This window comes from Natator depressus, chromosome 2 (assembly GCF_965152275.1).
Source record: "Natator depressus isolate rNatDep1 chromosome 2, rNatDep2.hap1, whole genome shotgun sequence".
Classification (NCBI taxonomy): domain Eukaryota; kingdom Metazoa; phylum Chordata; order Testudines; family Cheloniidae; genus Natator; species Natator depressus.
Genome location: NC_134235.1, coordinates 55,719,220 through 55,737,919, shown reverse-complemented (window position 1 = coordinate 55,737,919; position 18,700 = coordinate 55,719,220). Strand labels below are relative to the sequence as shown.

Genomic DNA, 18,700 nt, shown 5'->3' with positions numbered 1-18,700 from the left:
TCCCCATGAAAAGACTTCTCGTGTGTGTGTGTGTGAGATATTGTGGTTCACTGCCCACAGAAGGTGCTGAAAATAGCTTGAAAATAAAATTAGGGCACATTTTTACCTGTGTACAAGTCCCAGTTACTAAAAGGTGTTGTAGGCCCATAACTGCATAAAGATTTGGGTCCCTTAGCCCTTGTAATGGGAATATTGACATGACCCTTAAGGATAGTGCCGCCACTAAGGGAGGTAGCATGGAGGAAGTGGTCTACGGCAAGTGCTGTCACTGTGTGGTGTGGTCAAATCACATACCTCACAATGCACCACAAGTTCCCCAACTGTAAAATAGCAAGAGGCTGCTTGCTCCCCTTTGTGAAATGCTTCATGAGTGAAAAATGCAGAGTGCAGGCTAAGTGGTGGTGCTTATTTCGCTTGCACTCGCACCTGCATTGTTCTAGGCACTTTGCAAACAAAAGTTGAAACAGACTCTGCCCCATAGAACGTACGATCTAAAACACTAAATACAAATGAGTTTTTGCTGTGGCGCCACTTAGCCTAAGCGTTTCAGGCGCAGTAGACATACCTGGAACATGTCAGAGCATTTCAGATGCTCATTGGGCATTCTTTAAAACTGTTAAACACAATGAAATATTTTTTTATTTACCTGTTTTGTAGAGGGAATAATCAGGGCTGTTGGAGGAAAACCGCTTTGAGATCACTGCAGAGAAGCATTTCCCAATAGCATTTTGATGCTGCTGTCTGGGGATCCAGTAGGAACAGCTGTGCACTAACAGGAATGGTCCCATTTAAAGACTGGGGACACATTCATGACTGGAGGTACTCCCAGTGGGGATGAACTGGTCTCAGGATCTTTGGCAAGTTGTGTAGCAAGGGTCAAGCTCTGCCCAAAGCGCACTGCCATACTGGACTATTGAACGACTGCCTCGCTGTTTATAAACATGTTGTGTGTAGCAGTGCTACACAGCAGTGCTACACAGACCGGAACACCTGCATTGGGTCACCAGCCTTAGCATGCCTCAAAAGTGGTCCTGTAAATTGGTACCATGGGATTCATGTTTAATGTCTTACGTGTTGAGGCCCCAATGCTGCTCTCCATTCCTGTGAGTGGGAGTTACCACAGCCTCCCAATCCCCTGATCTATGGCCAGGGAAACCCTTTCCCTAGACCGTCCCATCCCATAGAAGACTCATCAAAGAGGCTCCAGGTCTGCAGGCTGGGAGGGATTAACTGGTAACAGCCAGCCATGCACACTACCTGAGATGTGAACATCAGTTTGTGCTCTTCCTGGTTTGGGCATCGCCAGGAATGGACAATTCGGCAGTTGTAAAATAGTTACAAATTCTGTTACCAATACATGACCCCGAAACAAATCCAGCTCACTCGCCCAGTGCTGTCCTGGCTCTGCAGCACTAACAAGAGTTAAAAACAGCAGACATCTTACTTTCTTTGTCAGAAAAATAAAGTCATGCCGCTGACTAGACACTGGGAGCAGGCCTAGGAAGGTGCCATTTTGCTTGGATAGTTTTCTGAGCATATGTAGTCTGGAACTGAGCTGTTCATTGTCAGCCTTGTGCTCTTTCAAGAAGCACAGCATCAGGTTTAATGAATCTTCAAAAATAGTTTAATGTTGATCCTAAGGAAACATTGGTTCTGCTTCTCCAACTGCCTTCTACTTTGCGTGGTCACTTACACCTGCGTAAAGTAAGCACAAAACACTAGCCGCTGAGCAAGGTGGCATTTTAAACTCCTTTTATATGGGTATAAATGACCACACAAGGCATGAAGCTAGGTAGAAGCAGGCCTATTGTTATTACAGGTTTCACAAATACTAAAATTACATTGCACTTGGAAGGTTGCATTACAAGTTAGTGCAGTAACATTTCCAAAGGATGCGGTGCCCAGGAACTGGCACTTACATTGCAAGTCTCATGAGAATCAACCGGAACGTTCTAGCTGGACTACTCAGGGGTTTTATTTGTGAAGTGGAAGGCATTTTCTGGAGTCTGCCACAGAAATGAAATGATCAACTCCCTTTTTTCTGGGGCAAAGCCTGGATGCACTGCATAAAGAGTTCGGGGGAAACACCTGGAATTCAACACAGAGAAGAGGACAACATAAGCTTGGAGGACACCGATACTTCAGATATGGACTGTGTAGTTGTGTTTGTTTCTGAGTAACTCCAGGAGCAAAATTTTGATTTGTTACTGAGTTTTAGTGGACGGGCTATCTGCCATTTATATAATACATGTTTATAATACAGCTGTTAAAGTAAAGAGTAGTTGGACTCTCAGGCCATCAAGCCTTTGCGGTTGCACAGAAATGGACCAAATGGCGAACGATTGCTACAGCCGACTGTCTGGATAAGCGTTGAACAAGAAGAAGTGGATCATGCCCAAGCAATCTCCTTGGTTACACCCAGGCAACGCCACAAAAGTCAATGGCATTGCTTGCATATGAATAACTTACCTTTGAATCTACTGTTGTAATTTACACTTGTGCTATTCATGCTGCTGTATAACATGAAGAGCATGAAAAAAAAAAGCAAAATTTCAGCCTGATAGTTTCCAAAGGTAGTAGAAGTAGAAGAGCAAAGTCATTCTGGCATTGGTTCCTTCATCCACCTGAGCTTCCAACCGAACAGCACAAAATACATTGAGAAACCCTTTGGCGACTATGTTGGACTAGAGATGGCAAAGCTGGGAAGCGACTGAGCTAGGCGATATTATCACCTGGGACAGATCTCCTATTCTGGCACATTTCTCATCAGGAGATGACATTGCTCTGAGTAACATCAGCTTCTCCTCCTCATGGAGCCAACCCCTGGAAGTGAATGAGCACCGCTGTCAAGGGGTAGGGTGGGACTCAGTGTGGTGGTGCTAGCTCTGCTCTTGGATGTGCCCAGATCTGTCGATTTCCCTGGAGACCTCTGAACAACTGCACAATCCAAGGGCTATGCCACTCCATCCCTCCAAATGGCAGCTGCAAGCCCCTCCCCAGTGTCAGCAGGAGGAATATTGCCCTAAAAACATGCAGTTCACCATGCAAAGTGTTTTTAAATAGGTTTCTCTCTCTCTCGTTTGTGGGTTTCTCTAAGGTAGGGGTTAATAGGGCCTGTAATATGTACGGCATATTTGGAAACACTGTCAACAGTAATCTAAGCCAGTGGCCCTCAACCTTTCCAGACTACTGTACCCCTTTCAGGAGTCTGACTTGCCTTGCATACCCCCAGGATTCACCTGAGTTAAAAACTACTTGCTTACAAAATCAGACATAAAAATACAGAAGTGTCACAGCACACTGTTACTGAAAAATTGCTGACTTTCTCATTTTACCATATAATTATAAAATAAATCAACTGGAATATAAATATTATACTTACATTTCAGTGTGTAGTGTATATAGAGCAGTATAAACAAGTCATTGTATGAAATTTTAGTTTGTACTGACTTCGGTAGTGCTTTTTATGTAGCCTGTTGTAAAACTAGGTAAATATCTAGATGAGTTGATGTACCCCCTGGAAGACCTCTGTGTACCCCCAGGGATAAGCATACCCCTGGCTGAGAACCACTGATCTAAGCCTGTCCTAGGTTAGCAGGCTGCTAGGCTGAAGGGTGCAGAAGAACCACCCACGTCCATAGCCAATGGAGACAATGTGCCCCTTGAGCAAAACACCGGTCACAGTTCAATATTTCTCTACCATTTTAAGAACCCTGATCCTGCCAAATGCCTCCTGGAAGTTACACACTTTCACAGGAGCTGAGGTGCTCAGCATTAGAGGTGGCTCACAAAAGGGGAATCCATTTCTGAGAAAACATTGGTTTTTTGGGGAAATTTTTTTTTTACCCTAAGCAGGATGAAATGTCAAATGTGAAAGTTTTGGTTTGTTGACTGACCTCAGAGACGGTTGTGTGTGAAGATGACAAAAGACGGCCTAGATACCAAAGAGCCTGGGTACTCAACCTCCCCAGCTCTGGGAGCCAGACAGGCACTGCCCATACCTGGAATTAGGGGGGAGCCCCCAGAAGTTGAGAACTCTGAGCATGAAGGTCCTTACTCTGCATTCTGCAGAGGATCAGATGTAAAGCTACTACTTTGTGGATATAACTTTTCAGCAGCAACTAGAGCTTTGTGTGTGTTATGATACTTATTACCTTGCGGAGGGATCTCTATAGAGCATCAAAGGACTTTCACAGATGGGGCCCAGTTACACGTGCAACTTGCACTGTTTCCCTGTATTGTTATTTGGGTGTTTTCTGGTCAGGTGAGTCATCCAGGTTGTGATTTGTGGGTTATGTGCTTGTGAAATCTTATGTAATTGTAATTCAATTGTTGTGCAGTTGACAGCTGCGTCATGTTTTTGTTGCATAAGATTTAAAAATGGAAAGCTCTTAAAAAATTATATCCTTGAGTCTAAAATGAGCTTGTTACGTATAAACAGAACCATAGTTTCATAGGAGGCAGCCCCGTGGTGGAAGATTATGGTCTAGTCCAGTCCTTGGCATAGGTTCTAGTTGTTTATTGTAAATTTTTGTGACTTTTCAAGTAGTTCTGCTAGGTGAATATTTTTAAAGATAAAGAAGAGATGACACCACCATTGTACACATGAACTGATGTGGTTTTACTGCATTTGCCCACATAGCTGAACATTCTGGTACCGAGTGCAGCTGCCAGTTTCATCTCTAATACCATTCCTTCTTTACATCTGTTTCAACAGTTTTCTTCCCTTTTCTCAATAACACTTCCATCCTATCTGCTGTTCCTGATCAGAATGCAGTTATTAAAAACACTCAGTTGATGCAAACGGTGGGTTGATACAACACACAGAATGGGGTGTAGATGTGTTTCACACAACAGAGAGCAGAATTAAGGGGGAAATGTTCCTTGGAGGCAAGACGCCTTTCCAATTGATAATGGGGAGGGAAATCAAATACGGTAACTGCTTTTCCTGGAGTATATTGCGACTGATCATTACTAACATCAGTTCATATTTAAGCAAAGACTTTTCATGATTTAAACTTCTGTTTGCATACAACTCTGAGTAGTGCATCTTAAAGTCATACATATTGATATAGAATGAAGAATGCATAATGTCTGCATAAAAAGATAAGCTGTATGACTATATATGAAGACAACAACTACAATTCTCACAGCACTGTCATTGGTTAATTTTAAAATATTCAAGCATTTATTTTAAAAAAGAGTAAAGCTGAACTTAAACTACACTACGAAAAAATTGTGTAACTGAATCAATGCTGACTCTTATTAATAAATTTTAAACTTTACCTTTTTTCATAACACTTTGTTAATTAATTGTTATTTTAAGTTCCAGTAACATGATCAGATTTCTGCTGCCTCTGGGCAATTGAGTTATGATCTGATCTCAAGTTCAGAGGGAAATGCTCAATTTTATTTTCCCCCAGTTGAATAAACAGTACCATGTATACTATCTCTTGTGTTAGAATAGTGTTGTCTTCACATAAGACTCAAATAATGGTATTAGTCATTCATTTCCTTGTACACATACACCCTATTGCGTGTTGACAGGTTTATAAGGATGCAGTGGCGGCCGTGGGTGCTGGGAAGCTCCTAGACGACAGCCTTTGAATCCTTGCAGTCCTGAGCAATGGTGCCTGAGTTAGTCTGTTTATTGTCTGCTTTCTCTCCCAGATGCTTGACTTGTCTGAAAGATTAATACATTAACAAGAGCGGTAAGGTCCAGGGTTGCACATCTTTAAGACATGTTTATTAGCAGATGGCACATGAGAGTCAAAGGTCACCATGAAAGGTGACATTTTAAAGTGAAACAACAATATTTATGTTCAGATACTATGCTGATGAGATCATGTGGAAAATGTTTCTGATTAAATCAGTTTTATAAATAGGCACAGTATATCTATTGAAAATTCCAAATGCCACTTATATTTATAGTCTATCTCTTACGCTGCTATTTGGTAACTTAATACTACTTTGTTCCTTGATCTACGTTAAAAGTTGGAAAAATGTACTGGTTTTTACAAACAATCCTATTTTCTTTCAAAATAATTAATTTTAAAAAATCCACTATGAAACTTACATCTAGTGTATATTCCTCAAAGCTAAAATTCCAGATCAGTGTTCTTAAGGACTGAAAGAAACTCTGCTTTACTTTCAAATTCTTTAGGATAAAATTGACATTACATACATAAACACTGATTGGCAGAAAGCTACTTAAATGCAACATCATGCACTGCAACCTGTTTGACTAAAGGCAAGATCGATTGCGAAAATAAAATGTCCAGTTACTCATGTTAGGCTAATTACATGATAGCCGTACAATTAAAATGAAAAACTTTGCAAGAGAAGGCTGGCTGCATCATTACTAGTTAGTAAACGCTACAACTAGTACTAAAAGTGAAATGCATTTTATGTGAGCAAATTGTCAAATTGTATGTGAATTCTAGAGGAAATGAACTACCGTTTTTGCTAAGTTCTAAAAGGGCAATTAAGCTTTTAATTAACATTGATTCTGTGGCACAGCACACAGGCATTAAAATATAAAAGACTAAATGACACTTACTTTTCAAGTGTTCCATTTTCAACCTTCATAGCCCCTTCCACGGGATCCAGTCCTTGTTCCGAAAACTGTTTCAAGGCACTTAAAGCTGCCTGAATAAAAAATGAGTTGTCAGCTACTAGTACTGTAATGATATAATGAAGACAGTCACTAATGACAGTTCTTTTTAAATGCACCTCTTGTATATTGAGGCAAATTAAGTTAGGATGGTAGTAAAGAGTCTATAGTACAATGCCATGATAAAGAGCTGGTTTGTGAGCAAAGAATGATATATTCACCTCTCCATGCATATGAGTAACTCCCATTAAGGATTAATGAAAGTTGTGTTACTAGCATTAAGGAGAGACTGTGCCCATTAGAATTCTCACTTCTCTATGACGCCTTCCCAGCCTCCCTTAGTGTGTTTATGGAGCTGACACTTCCCTTTGGTCCTGAGGAGGGAATATTAGGTCAGTAATTCTTGCAAGACTCATAGACTGTAAGGTCAGAAGGGACCATCATGATCATATAGTCCAGCGGTTCTCAGCCCGTGGGCTGCATGTGGCCCAATTAGAACACAGCGGCAGCCTAGCTGTGCACTAAAAAGAAAATTAAAAATTCGCTGATTGGGCCTGGCAAAGGGTGGGGCCATTTGGAGCACTCTTGGCAGCAGCTGGGGAGGTGAGTGCAGCGGGGGACAGTGTGCAGGAGAGTGGGTCTCTGGGCAGTGAGGCGGTAGAGGGAGAAGGGCAGCATAGGCCCAGGGACTCGGGGTGTGGAGGGGGGGCTGCTGCAGCACCCCCAAGTTTTACTTGGGGGGCTCTGCTCCTGGCCCTGCGCCACGGGATGTGTTGGGGGGAGCTCTGGGCATAGGGGTTTGTGGGGGGGATTAGCGGGGGCGGTCTCTGGGCAAGGGGACGGTGCGGTGCATGGTACAGATCTGCCCCCGAGGGGAAGGGGCAGGCTGGCAGTGCAAGGCTGGGCAGGCCAGTGTCTCTGGCGCAGTGGTTCTCAGCCTGCAGCCCACAATGGTAAATAGGTTGAGAATAACTGATCTAGTCTGACCTCCTGCACATTGCAGGCCACAGAACCTCACCCACCCACTCCTGTAATAGACCCCATACCCTCTGGCTGAGTTCCTGGAGTCCTCAAAAATCATGATTTAAAGACTTCAAGTTACAGAGAATCCAAGAGATGTGGGTCGTGTAAAGTAATAAAAAGGAGGAACACTGAAGGGGTGGTGGTGGAGGAAGATGCCTACATCCCAATGGCTAGATCTAGAATAGCACTGTGGGTGGCGCTGATATATTTTATACATGGGTCAATGAAAGACACTGAGAAGGTACTTGAGCCTATGCTGGATGACAGGAAGGCAACAGGAATGGAACAATATTACAATTTATAGGACTTAAATTTATTTGTGTAAGTGCATTCTTTATTCCTTTACTTCTGTCTCCTCCCCTACATCTGCTTCAGTTTGCTAGGTAAATCCCTCTTCTCTCTGCTGACTGCTCTGGCAACTGAGAGGAATGCTTTCCCATGATTAATTAGCAGGAATTGATTATGAAATTTTCAGATACTACATATCTCACCCTCAGAACACACCTATTATAACAAACAAGTTGCCACCTGTTTTGTCTTAAAGTTGAAATGCAAAGCTAACCTGAAAAACAGATTTCATTATCTCAATGTCCCTAATAATCAAGCTGCATCAGGCATTGAGCATATAAAAAGTTTTAACCATCTTTTTAAAATTCTGTTTCTTTTCTCTGAGACTTTCTCAGAACGTCCTGGTTCACAGAAGGTATCCAAGAATGTGACATCACAAATATCAGAACTCTCATTGCAATCTATACCTAATGTCATATGCTGGGAAGCCTTCAGTGACCCAAGAAGTGCCAAGAGGATTTCAGAAAAGAAGAAAACAAAATTAATAGGGCTGTCAAGTGATTAAAAAAAATTAATCGTGATTAATCATGCAATTTTAAAAAATCATAATTAATCACTCTGTTAAACAATAATAGAATACGATTTATTTAAATAATTGTGGATGTTTTCTACATTTTCTAATATATTGATTTCAATTACAACACAGAATACAAAGTGTACCGTGCTCACTTGATATTTATTTTTGATTACAAGTATTTGCACTGTAAAAAACCAAAAGAAATAATATTTTTCAATTCACCTAATACAAGTACTGTACTGCAATCTCTTTATCATGAAAGTTGAACTCAAATGTAGAATTATGTAAAAAAAACCAACCCCTGCATTCAAAAATAAAACACTAAAATTTTAGAGCCTGCACGTCCATTCAGTCCTACTTCTTGTTCAGCCAATCGCTCAGACAAACAAGTTTGGTTACATTTGCAGGAGATAATGCTGCCCACTTCTTGTTCACAATGTTACCTGAAAGTGAGAACAGGCATTCTCATGGCACTGTTGTAGCCCGCATTGCAAGATATTTACATGCCAGATGCACTAAAGATTCATATGTCCCTTCATGCTTTAACCACCATTCCAGGGGACATGCATCCATGCTAATGATGGGTTCTGCTCAATAACAATCCAAAGCAGTGCAGACCGACACATGTTCCTTTTCATTATCTGAGCCCTAGTCTACACTACGGGGTTAGGTCGAATTTAGCCGCATTAGGTCGACTGAAAAATGACTGCATCCACACAACCAACCCTGTTCCGTCGACCTAAAGGGCTCTTAAAATCGACTTCTGTACTCCTCCCCGACGAGGGGAGTAGCGCTAAACCTAACCTTGCTGGGTTGAATTTCGGGTAGTGTGGATGCAAATCAACAGTACTGGCCTCTGGGAGCTATCCCAGTGTGCTCCATTGTGACTGCTCTGGACAGCACTTTGAACTCCGATGCACTAGCCAGGTACACAGGAAAAGTCTAGGAAACTTTTGAATTTCACTTCCTGTTTGGTCAGTGTGGCGAACTCAGCAGCACAGGTGACCCCCCGTCCCCCGAGAATCGTAGAACATAGAATGTTTCTACGCCCCCCCATCATCTCCGTCCCTGAGGTTATCGCAGATTAGAAGGCGAAAAAAACGCACTCGCGATGACATGTTTTCTGAGCTCATGGAGTCCTCCCGCACTGATAGGGCACAGCTTAATGCATGGACGCATTCAGTGGCAGAGGCCAGGAAAGGGAGGCAGGACGCGATACTGAGGCTAATGGGGAGCAAACGGACATGATGAAGTGTCTGTTGGGGGAGCAAACGGACATGATGAAGCATCTGTTGGAGCTGCAGGAAAGCCAACAAGAGCACAGACCCCTGCTGCATCCACTGTATAACCGCCTACCCTCCTCCCCATGTTCCATAGCCTCTTCACCCAGATGCCCAAGAACGTGGGGGAGAGGAGCCTCCGGGCACCCAGCCACTCCACTCCAGGGGATGGCCCAAGCAACAGAAGGCTGTCATTCAAACAGTTTTATTTTTAGTGTGGCTACAGTAAGCAATGTGGCCTTGTCCTTCCCTCCTCCCCCACCCCACCCAGGCTACCTTGTCCATTATCTCATTTTTTTTAATTAATAAAGAAAGAATGCATGTTTTCAAAACAATAGTTACTTTATTTCGAAGGGGGGAGGGTGGTTGGCTTACAGGGAATTAAAATCAACAAAGGGGGTGGGTTTGCATCAAGGAGAAACACACACAACTGTCACACGAAGCCTGACCAGTCATGAAACTGGTTTACAAAGCTTCTCTGATGCGCAGCGCACCTTGTTGTGCTCTTCTAATTGCCCTGGTGTCTGGCGGCTCAAAATTGGATGCCAGGAGATTTGCCTCAACCTCCCACCCCACCATAAACATCTCCCCCTTGCCCTCACAGATATTATAGAGCACAGAGCAAGCAGCAGTAACAACAGGAATGTTGGTTGCGCTGAGGTCTGACCAACAGCGCCAGCAAGCTTTTAAACGTCCAAAGGCACATTCTACCACCATTCAGCACTTGCTCAGCTTATAGTTGAATTGCTCCTTACTAATGTCCAGGCTTCACGAGCCACGGGAGCAAGGGGTAGGCTGGGGTAGGTGCGACTGCGTGGTGCTACTGGCTGGGAGAGCAGCCTGAGGCAGAAGCCTCTAGCTTGCAGGAGAGCAGAGTTGCAGCGGAAGCGGTGGAGTCGTAAACCATGCCCTGGAGGTTGCTAGGACCCAGGCAGGAAAGATGTTCCCAGAACCCCAGGCCAAGCTATATGTCCGATGAGGACCAATCCTACTGCACCATCTGCTGCAGAGTAGCAAGAGAGCAGAGTTGCAGCGGAAGCGGTGGAGCCGTACACCATGGACGAGGATGGCTAGCAGTCCTACTGCACCGTCTGCTGCGAAGGCTCCCAGGAGCTGCTGTTGTGTAGCAATGCCAGCTGCTGCAGGTGCTCCTGTGTCGAATGCTTGGAGGTCCTGGTAGGGCAAGGTACCTCGGCCAAGGCAAAAGAGCAAGAGCCCTGGAGCCGTTACTTTTGTCAACCACAGAAGTGCTATGGGGTGTTACAGCACGAACCAGACTGGAATGTACGGCTGCAAGACTTCTTCACCAGCAACGAAGGACAGGAATATGATGCACCTAAAATCTAAAAAGGCCCGCACATTTCCCAGAGTCACTACCCTTGATAACAGAACGTCAATGATTGCATTGGCTACTTGGATCACAGCAGCCCCTACAGTAGACTTGCCCACAACAGCAGTGGTGATGGTGAGCTGAGCGGGCTCCATGCTTGCCGTGGTATGGCGTCTGCATGGGTAACCCAGGAAAAAAGGCACGAAACGATTGTCTGTCGTTGCTTTCACGGAGGGAGAGGCGACCGACGACATGTACCCAAAACCACCCATGAAAATGTTTTTGCCTCATCAGGCATTGGGAACTTAACCCAGAATTCCAATGGGTGGTGGAGACTGCGGGAACTGTGGGATAGCTACCCACAGTGCGCCGCTTCGTAAGTCGATGCTAGCCACGGTAGTGAGGACACACTCCGCCGACTTAATGCGCTTAGTGTGGACATACGCAATGACTGTATAAAATCGAATTCTAAAAACTGACTTCTATAAAATCGACCTAATTTCATAGTGTAGACATACCCTGAGTCAGATGCCACCAGCAGAAGGTTGATTTTCCTTTTTGGTGGTTTGGGTTCTGTAGTTTCTGCATCGGAATGTTGCTCTTTTAAGACTTCTGAAAGCATGCTCCACACCTCGTCCCTCTCAGATTTTGGAAGGCACTTCAGATTCTTAAACCTTGTGTCGAGTGCTGTTGGTATCTTAAAAAAAATCTCACCTTGGTACCTTCTTTGCATTTTGTCAAATCTGCAGTGAAAGTGTTCTTAAAATGAACATGTGCTGGGTCATCATCCAAGACTGCTATAACATGAAATATATGGCAGAATGAGGGTAAAACAGAGCAGGGAATATACAATTCTCTCCCAAGTTCAGTCACAAATGTAATTAGCGCATTATTTTTTTAACGAGCGTTATCAGCATGGAACCATGTTCTCTGGAATGGTGGCCAAAGCATGAAGGGACATACGAATGTTTAGCATATCTGGCATGTAAATACTTTGAAATGCCAGCTACAAAAGTGCCATGCAAATGCCTGTTCTCACTTTCAGGTGACATTGTAAAGAAGAAGAGGGCAGCATTATCTCCTTTAAATGTAAACAAATTTGTCTTAGCAATTGGCTGAACAAGAAGTAGGACTGAGTGGACTTGTAGGCTCTGAAGTTTTACATTATTTTGTTTTTGACTGCAGTTATGTAATAAAAAAAATCTACATTTGTAAGTTGCACTTTCATGACATAGAGATTGCACTACAGTACTTGTATGAGATAAACTGAAAAACACTATTTCTTTTGTTTATCATTTTTACAGTGCAAATATTTGTAATAAAAAATAATATACACTTTGATTTCAGTTACAACAGTGTACAATGTAAAAAATGTATGAAAATGTAAAAAATGTATGAAAATGTAGAAAAACATCCAAAATATTTAATAAATTTCAATTGGTTTTCTATTGTTTAACAGTGTGATTAAAACTGTGATTAATCATGATTAATTTTTTTAATCACAATTAATTTTTTGGTTAATCGCTTGAGTTAACTGCAATTAATCCACAGCTCTAAAAATTAACACACATTTCGGTGTCAAAAGCTCCCCTATGTTAGTGGGGACATTCAACAAGAAGAACTAGGCTGAATTTATTTTTTGCTCCGTAATTCACCTTTATCCTGAAACTTTCCATTCCTCAAGGAAAAAACCCAGAATAAACATTTAGAAATTGGAGAGTTCAGTGAAGTTTCTTTATTCCTACTTGTCAACATAAACAGGTTCTCTGTATGCTTTTATCTGAATTTTCAGTTCCTGTTGGACCAGAGACACAGCCATCACCCCAAGAATCACACACAGGCTACTGTTGTAACAAAATGCTGGATCTGCTTTCATAATTAAAGTGATAGTTATTCCTGGATTCTCTCCATGGTGCCTTCTCTTGAAATGTATGTTAACATAATTTAAATACTGCTAGACAACCTGTATCCGGGCCAGCTGAATAGCACCACAAGGATTGCGATGCTGCATTATATTAGTGGTCTATCCATTCCAATATCCTGTTTCTGACAATGAACAGTACCTAAAGCTTTCAGAAGACAGCACAAGAAACTTCATAATGGGCAAGCATGGAGTAACTTGACCCTCGGAGAAGTTTCTTCCTAATTCCGGGCAGTTGGTAGTTGGCTTATATCAAGAAGCATGAGGGTTTGCACATTTTTATCTTATAAATGCAATTATGGATTTATTATTATCCATATAAATATCTGAACCTTTAAAAATATCCTGCTAAACTTGAGTTTATCAGCATTACCAACATGCCCCCCTTGCCCTGCCACCCAGTCCTTCTTGACTTCCAATGTATTAACACTGATAACTTCTTGTCTGCTCTCGGCCCCCTCCTCCATTGACGTGGTTGCTGATTCCCTCCATTCTACAGTCTTCACCAACCACAACTCCTTTGTTACTCTCTCCCATCACATAGTCTGCCTTACCAAAGCCCAGCACTGGATCAACCCAAGTATCTGCTTCCTCTGTTCCACCTCTAGCAACTCTAGGAAAGCCATATGATCATGCAATCTTCCTCCACAACAAATTTGTTCTCTTACTGCTGCAGTTCTGCTATTTTCCTAGCCAAGCAGCTTTATTTTTCCACCTGGACTGACGTGCCCTATTGCCTCCCCTCCCTTCTCCTCTGACAACAAGATTTCTCATTTAATCTCCTCTAACTCCTCCATATGCTCCAGTGGATACCCCTCCCCATCCCATTCTGCTTTGTCTCTCTTGTCCCCACTCTCCTTTATTCTTCTCCACAGGTTCCTTCCCCTCAGAATACAAGCATGCTTTAATCTCCTCCATCATAAAATCAAAATTCTACCCTTGACTCCCACCTGCCTCTCCAAATACTATCCCTTTACTGCCAAGCTTATTGAACACACCATGTACAACTGCTGCCTTGAGTTCCTCTCCTCCAACTTCATTCTTTACCTTCTTTAAACCACCTTCCCAACCTTGAAACTGCTCTCTTTAAAGTCTCAAGTGACCTCTATTCCATCTTTGTTCTCCTTGAGCTCTCAGAGGCCTTTGACACCACTGACCCACTTGCTACTTCTTAAATTTCAGTTTTCCATTGGCTTTTGAGACTCTGTTCTCTCATGTTGCTCTTTCTGTGGACTGTTGAGTTGGTCCTCTTCTCCTCTTTCTAGTGGTTATTCCTCAAGGCCCAGTCTTTGGCTCCCTATTCTTCTCTTGATACCTTTTCTTTCAGAGATCGTACCACAAGTATGGCTTCAAATACCATCTTTACGCTGACTACTCACAAATATACCTCTCCATTAAAGGTTTGCCTCTTTCCATTCAATCTCAGATCTTCATCTATCTTTCTGACATCTCCATATGGATGTCCAGCTGGCAACATGGCCAAAACTGAGCTTTTGAACTCCAACCCAAAAGCCTTCCTATTTTTCCTTCACTTTGAATAATTCTACCATTCAGTCACTCAAATCAGTTATTTCCCTCTTATAAATCTCTGCACATCCAAACCATGTCCAAGTCTCACTGCTTCTATCTACATAATATTTCTAAGATTTGTCCTATTCTATCTATCCAGACTACCAGGCGCTCATCATCTCTCACCTCAATTTATGTAATTTCCTCTCTAGCACTGAAGCCAGCCACACTGCCTCCCTCGGGTCAATTCAAAATGCTGATGCTAGGATAGTCTTCCTGACACTGGCATTCTGACCACATCCACCCCCTTTGCTGTTTCCTTCCAGTGGCTCCCTGTCTTCCACTGCATGAAACACAATCTCCTTGTCTTTGTCTTCAAGGCCCATCATTCTTCAGCCCCACCCTATAAGATCTATGAGTTCTCAACCTTTACCTTTTCTCTACCAATAATGCCAGCTGTGATTTTCTGATTAGCTGCTTGTCCTTCAGTCACCTCTATGCTTTCTCCTATGCCACCTCCTATGCATGGGGAAAAACTCACTGTTATAATTTGTAAAGCCATCACCTTATTCTCATTAAGACATCTGTTGTGTGCCTACAAAATCAATACTGTCTGGCATTGGTTAGGGCAGTGGCAAGCTGAGACTTCTGATTTTCTGTTACCTCATCCCCATTTGTCTGTTTTATCCATCTGTTGCTTCCTGTCTGATTCCAAGATTGTAAATTCTCTGGGGCAGGAACTATTGTCTTGTTTTAACTTGTCTGTATAGTGCAGGGTGGATTGATTTAAATCAGCAGACAGGAAACCTTGATTTAAATAATCAATTTTTAACTTGTTTTCAATTGGTCCTTATTAGGTATTTTCCTAAAGAAAGGTTGGTTCTCACTGGTTGGTAACCATTTAAAAATGTTGATTTGCAACTAAATATAGTCTTTATACTAAATTTGTTACTATTCTTTGCTAACCATACGTATTTAAGCAATTGTATATCTTAGCACGCATTGATTCACGTTGTTTATTTTTACATTTTTATTATGTTAGGAAATGATGCATTTCTTATTTACTGAATGATTACTTTTTTTTAGTTATGATTTGCATCAAGCTCTATTTGGATGGACATTGCAATTCAATTAAAAATGCACAAAAAGCATTTTAAAATTGTTTCCTACGTAAAACAACCTTAAATGTTCTGGATACTTTTTTATATAAGTTTATCAAAACACGTTTTGCATTGAAAACCAGCTGGTTTATTAAACAACGGAAGGATTATCTGTAGTTACTCAATTGAATTGATTGTTTCTGATCACCATGTCTTTAAAGACTTTTGAACCAGCAGATTTCATTTTCACCTCTAGTTTGTATTTGTAGATTGGAAGAGGAAAACAAGCTTTTCGGCTATTTCAACTCTCAATCAGTTTCTTAACTTTCAGTGAACTAGCCATTAAACTGTACTAGTTGAATAAACTGAAATGAAGAAAATGTTCTTTCTGTACCTGCAAAAAGCTGCCAAATGCTGATTTAGCACTTCAACAAACTGGTTCCAGGTGCTTATTCAGTGATTTCCACCAGTTCAGTGGTTTGACTTTCTTTAAAGCTTTGGCAGCAAATATGTACTGCTTAATATATTCTAAATTAAATGTAGCCTGTATTAAATATAATTAATGATTTTAGTATTATAGTGAGTTTAGTCTTTTAACAAAGGTTATCAGAATTTTAAATAGGTTTATTTCTAAGAAGTGAAATGTATTAATTTAAATAGAAAAGCTGATTTAAATAAAAATTAATATTTTAATTTACAATTTTTTCTTCTTTTTATCATACTGCTGTATGTCCTAGCACAATGGAGCCCTGATCCTTCATTGGGGCTTATAGGTGATATTATATAAATTAATAAGCATCCAGCCTCTATCTTGTAGAAGTGAATTCACAGGTTAATTATGTGCTGTTACCTTCAGAAAAACTCATGGAGGATGGCTGAGGTCCCAAGGGACTGGAGAAGGGACTTACTGATCTTTAAAAAAGGGAATGAAGAGGACCCGGAGAATTATAGACCAGTCATCCTAACTTTGGTACCTGGAAAGATACTGGAACAAATTATTAAACAATCAGTTTGTAAGTATCTGGAGGATAATCAGGTTATAAGGAATAGCCAGCATGGATTTGTCAAGAACAAATCATGGCAACTGACCTAATTTCCTTCTTTGACCAGGTTAATGGCCTAGTGGATAGGAAGATGTGATATATCCTGATTTCAGTAAGACTTTTGATGCAATCTCACTTGACAGTCTCAAAAGCAAATGAGAGAAATGTGGTCTAGATGAAATTGCTATAAGGTGAGTGCACAACTGGCAGAAAGACCATACTCAGAGTAGTTATCTATGGTTTGTTCCAACCAAGAGGGTGTAGTTAGTGAGGTCCCATAGCGGTCAGTCCTGAGTCTAGTACTATTCAATATTTTCATTAATCATTTGGTGAATGGAGTGGAGAATCTGCTTATAAAACTTGCGGATGACACCAAGCTGGGAGGATTGCAAGCACTTTGAGGACAGGATTAGAATTTAAAATGACCTTGACACACAGGAGAATTGGTCTGAAATCAGCAAGACGAAATACCGTCAAGACAAGTATTCACTTAGGAAGGAATAATTCTGGGGTGTATTAACAAGAGTGTTGTATGTAAGACATGGGTGGTAACTATTCCATACTACTTGGTACTGGTGAAGCCTCAGCTGGAGTACTGTGTCCAATTCTCGGTGCCACACTTCAAGAAAGATGTAGACAAATTGGAGTGAGTCCAGAGGAGAGCAACAAAAATGATCAAAGGTTTAGAAAACCTGACCTATGAGGAAAGGTTAAAAAAACTGGGCATGTTTAGTCTTGAGAAAAGAAGATGGAGGGGGGACCTGATAACAGTCTTCAAATATGTTATGGGCTGGTATAAAGAAGACTATGATCAATTGTTCTCCATGTCCATTGAAGGTAGGGCAAGTAGTAATGGACTTAATCTGCAGTAAGGGAGATTTAAGTTAGATATTAGGAAAAACTTTCTAACTATAAAGGTTGTTAAGTTCTGGAATGGGCTTCCAAGGAAGGTTGTGGAATCCTCATCACTGGAGGTTTTTAAAACAGATTGGACAAACAGCTGTCAGGTCCTTGGTCCTGCCTCAGTGCAGGGGGTCAGACTTGATGACCTCTCAAGGTCCCTTTCAGCCTTGCATTTTTATGATTCTATGAACTAAAAGTCACTGAAAACACTTGTCAAGAGCCAAAATGGGCCTGTACAGACTTCTTTTTAAATTAATTGTTAAAATTATCGAGATCAGAATAAATTTTCTTTGTTACATATCTACTATTGTTTTACTTGTCTAACTGCCTACTGTGGAGATATGCTAAGGAGGATGAAAAGTTGTAGAGTAGCTTCAACAAGTATTTCTTTAATCTTTGCTGAAACCATATTTTGGAACGTCTTAGAGGAATATTATCCTGGATCTCACAATAGAGTTTGTAAGAACATCTCTTTTCCTTTTTCTTTGGCAGTGGAAGAATATCACTGCAAAAATAAACTGTGCTGAATGAAGGCACTGGTCTTTACTACCCTGATGTCAAGGATGGAAACATGGGACATTTTTATCTGATTTATATAGGGAAAATCCTCAGTAGGATACCATTCAATGTTAAATACTATTTACAAAACCTTACAAAACTTTAAAAAGAAATCTTGATGCTTATTTTGTGAAAGCAATCCAATTAGTCTCACTTGTCTTGTAACATTGAGAACAGAGGTGCGTGCACACATACTTCTCACAGAGATCTAAACATGGTGGACACAAAAAGTAAACTAACAAAATTTTAAACTACCTCTCCTTAGCATAAGTGACACTATCTATCACTGTTTCATAATACAGTATTTGTGATATTGTGTGGAAATGAAGCAAACTCAGGTCTAAGTAAAGGTCTACCCTAAATTACTGAAGTCAGTTCACACATATACTTGAATTAGCTTGTGGAACTTAACACATAGTAATAGCTCACAAGACACTTTGTGAGGGTGAAGTTAAGCTTCCAGGTGCTCAAATATGTTTTGTGCTTCTCCTGCCCATCTCTTCTGGGAAACATGTGGAAAGTGTCATCTTAACTCTGCATTTTCCAATTTTCTAG

At 41.4% G+C, this 18,700-nt stretch overlaps 1 protein-coding gene across 4 annotated transcripts in view; it reads right to left on the bottom strand.

Annotated features, from left to right (window-relative positions):
- Positions 1–4,501: 4,501 nt before the first annotated feature.
- Positions 4,502–18,700, bottom strand: part of STAU2 (staufen double-stranded RNA binding protein 2) — a 222,988-nt gene continuing 208,789 nt past the window's right edge. For 3 of the 4 annotated variants that reach the window (XM_074944226.1, XM_074944228.1, XM_074944227.1), the window contains exons 14-15: positions 6,560–6,648; positions 4,504–5,683 (exon numbers count right to left, since the gene is read on the bottom strand). In XM_074944226.1, the coding sequence (XP_074800327.1) occupies positions 5,590–5,683; positions 6,560–6,648 (183 nt within the window). In that variant the 3' untranslated portion in view covers positions 4,504–5,589. Of the gene's footprint in view, positions 5,684–6,559; positions 6,649–18,700 lie in introns of all 4 variants that reach the window. The other variant, XM_074944229.1, reaches the window with a different exon arrangement.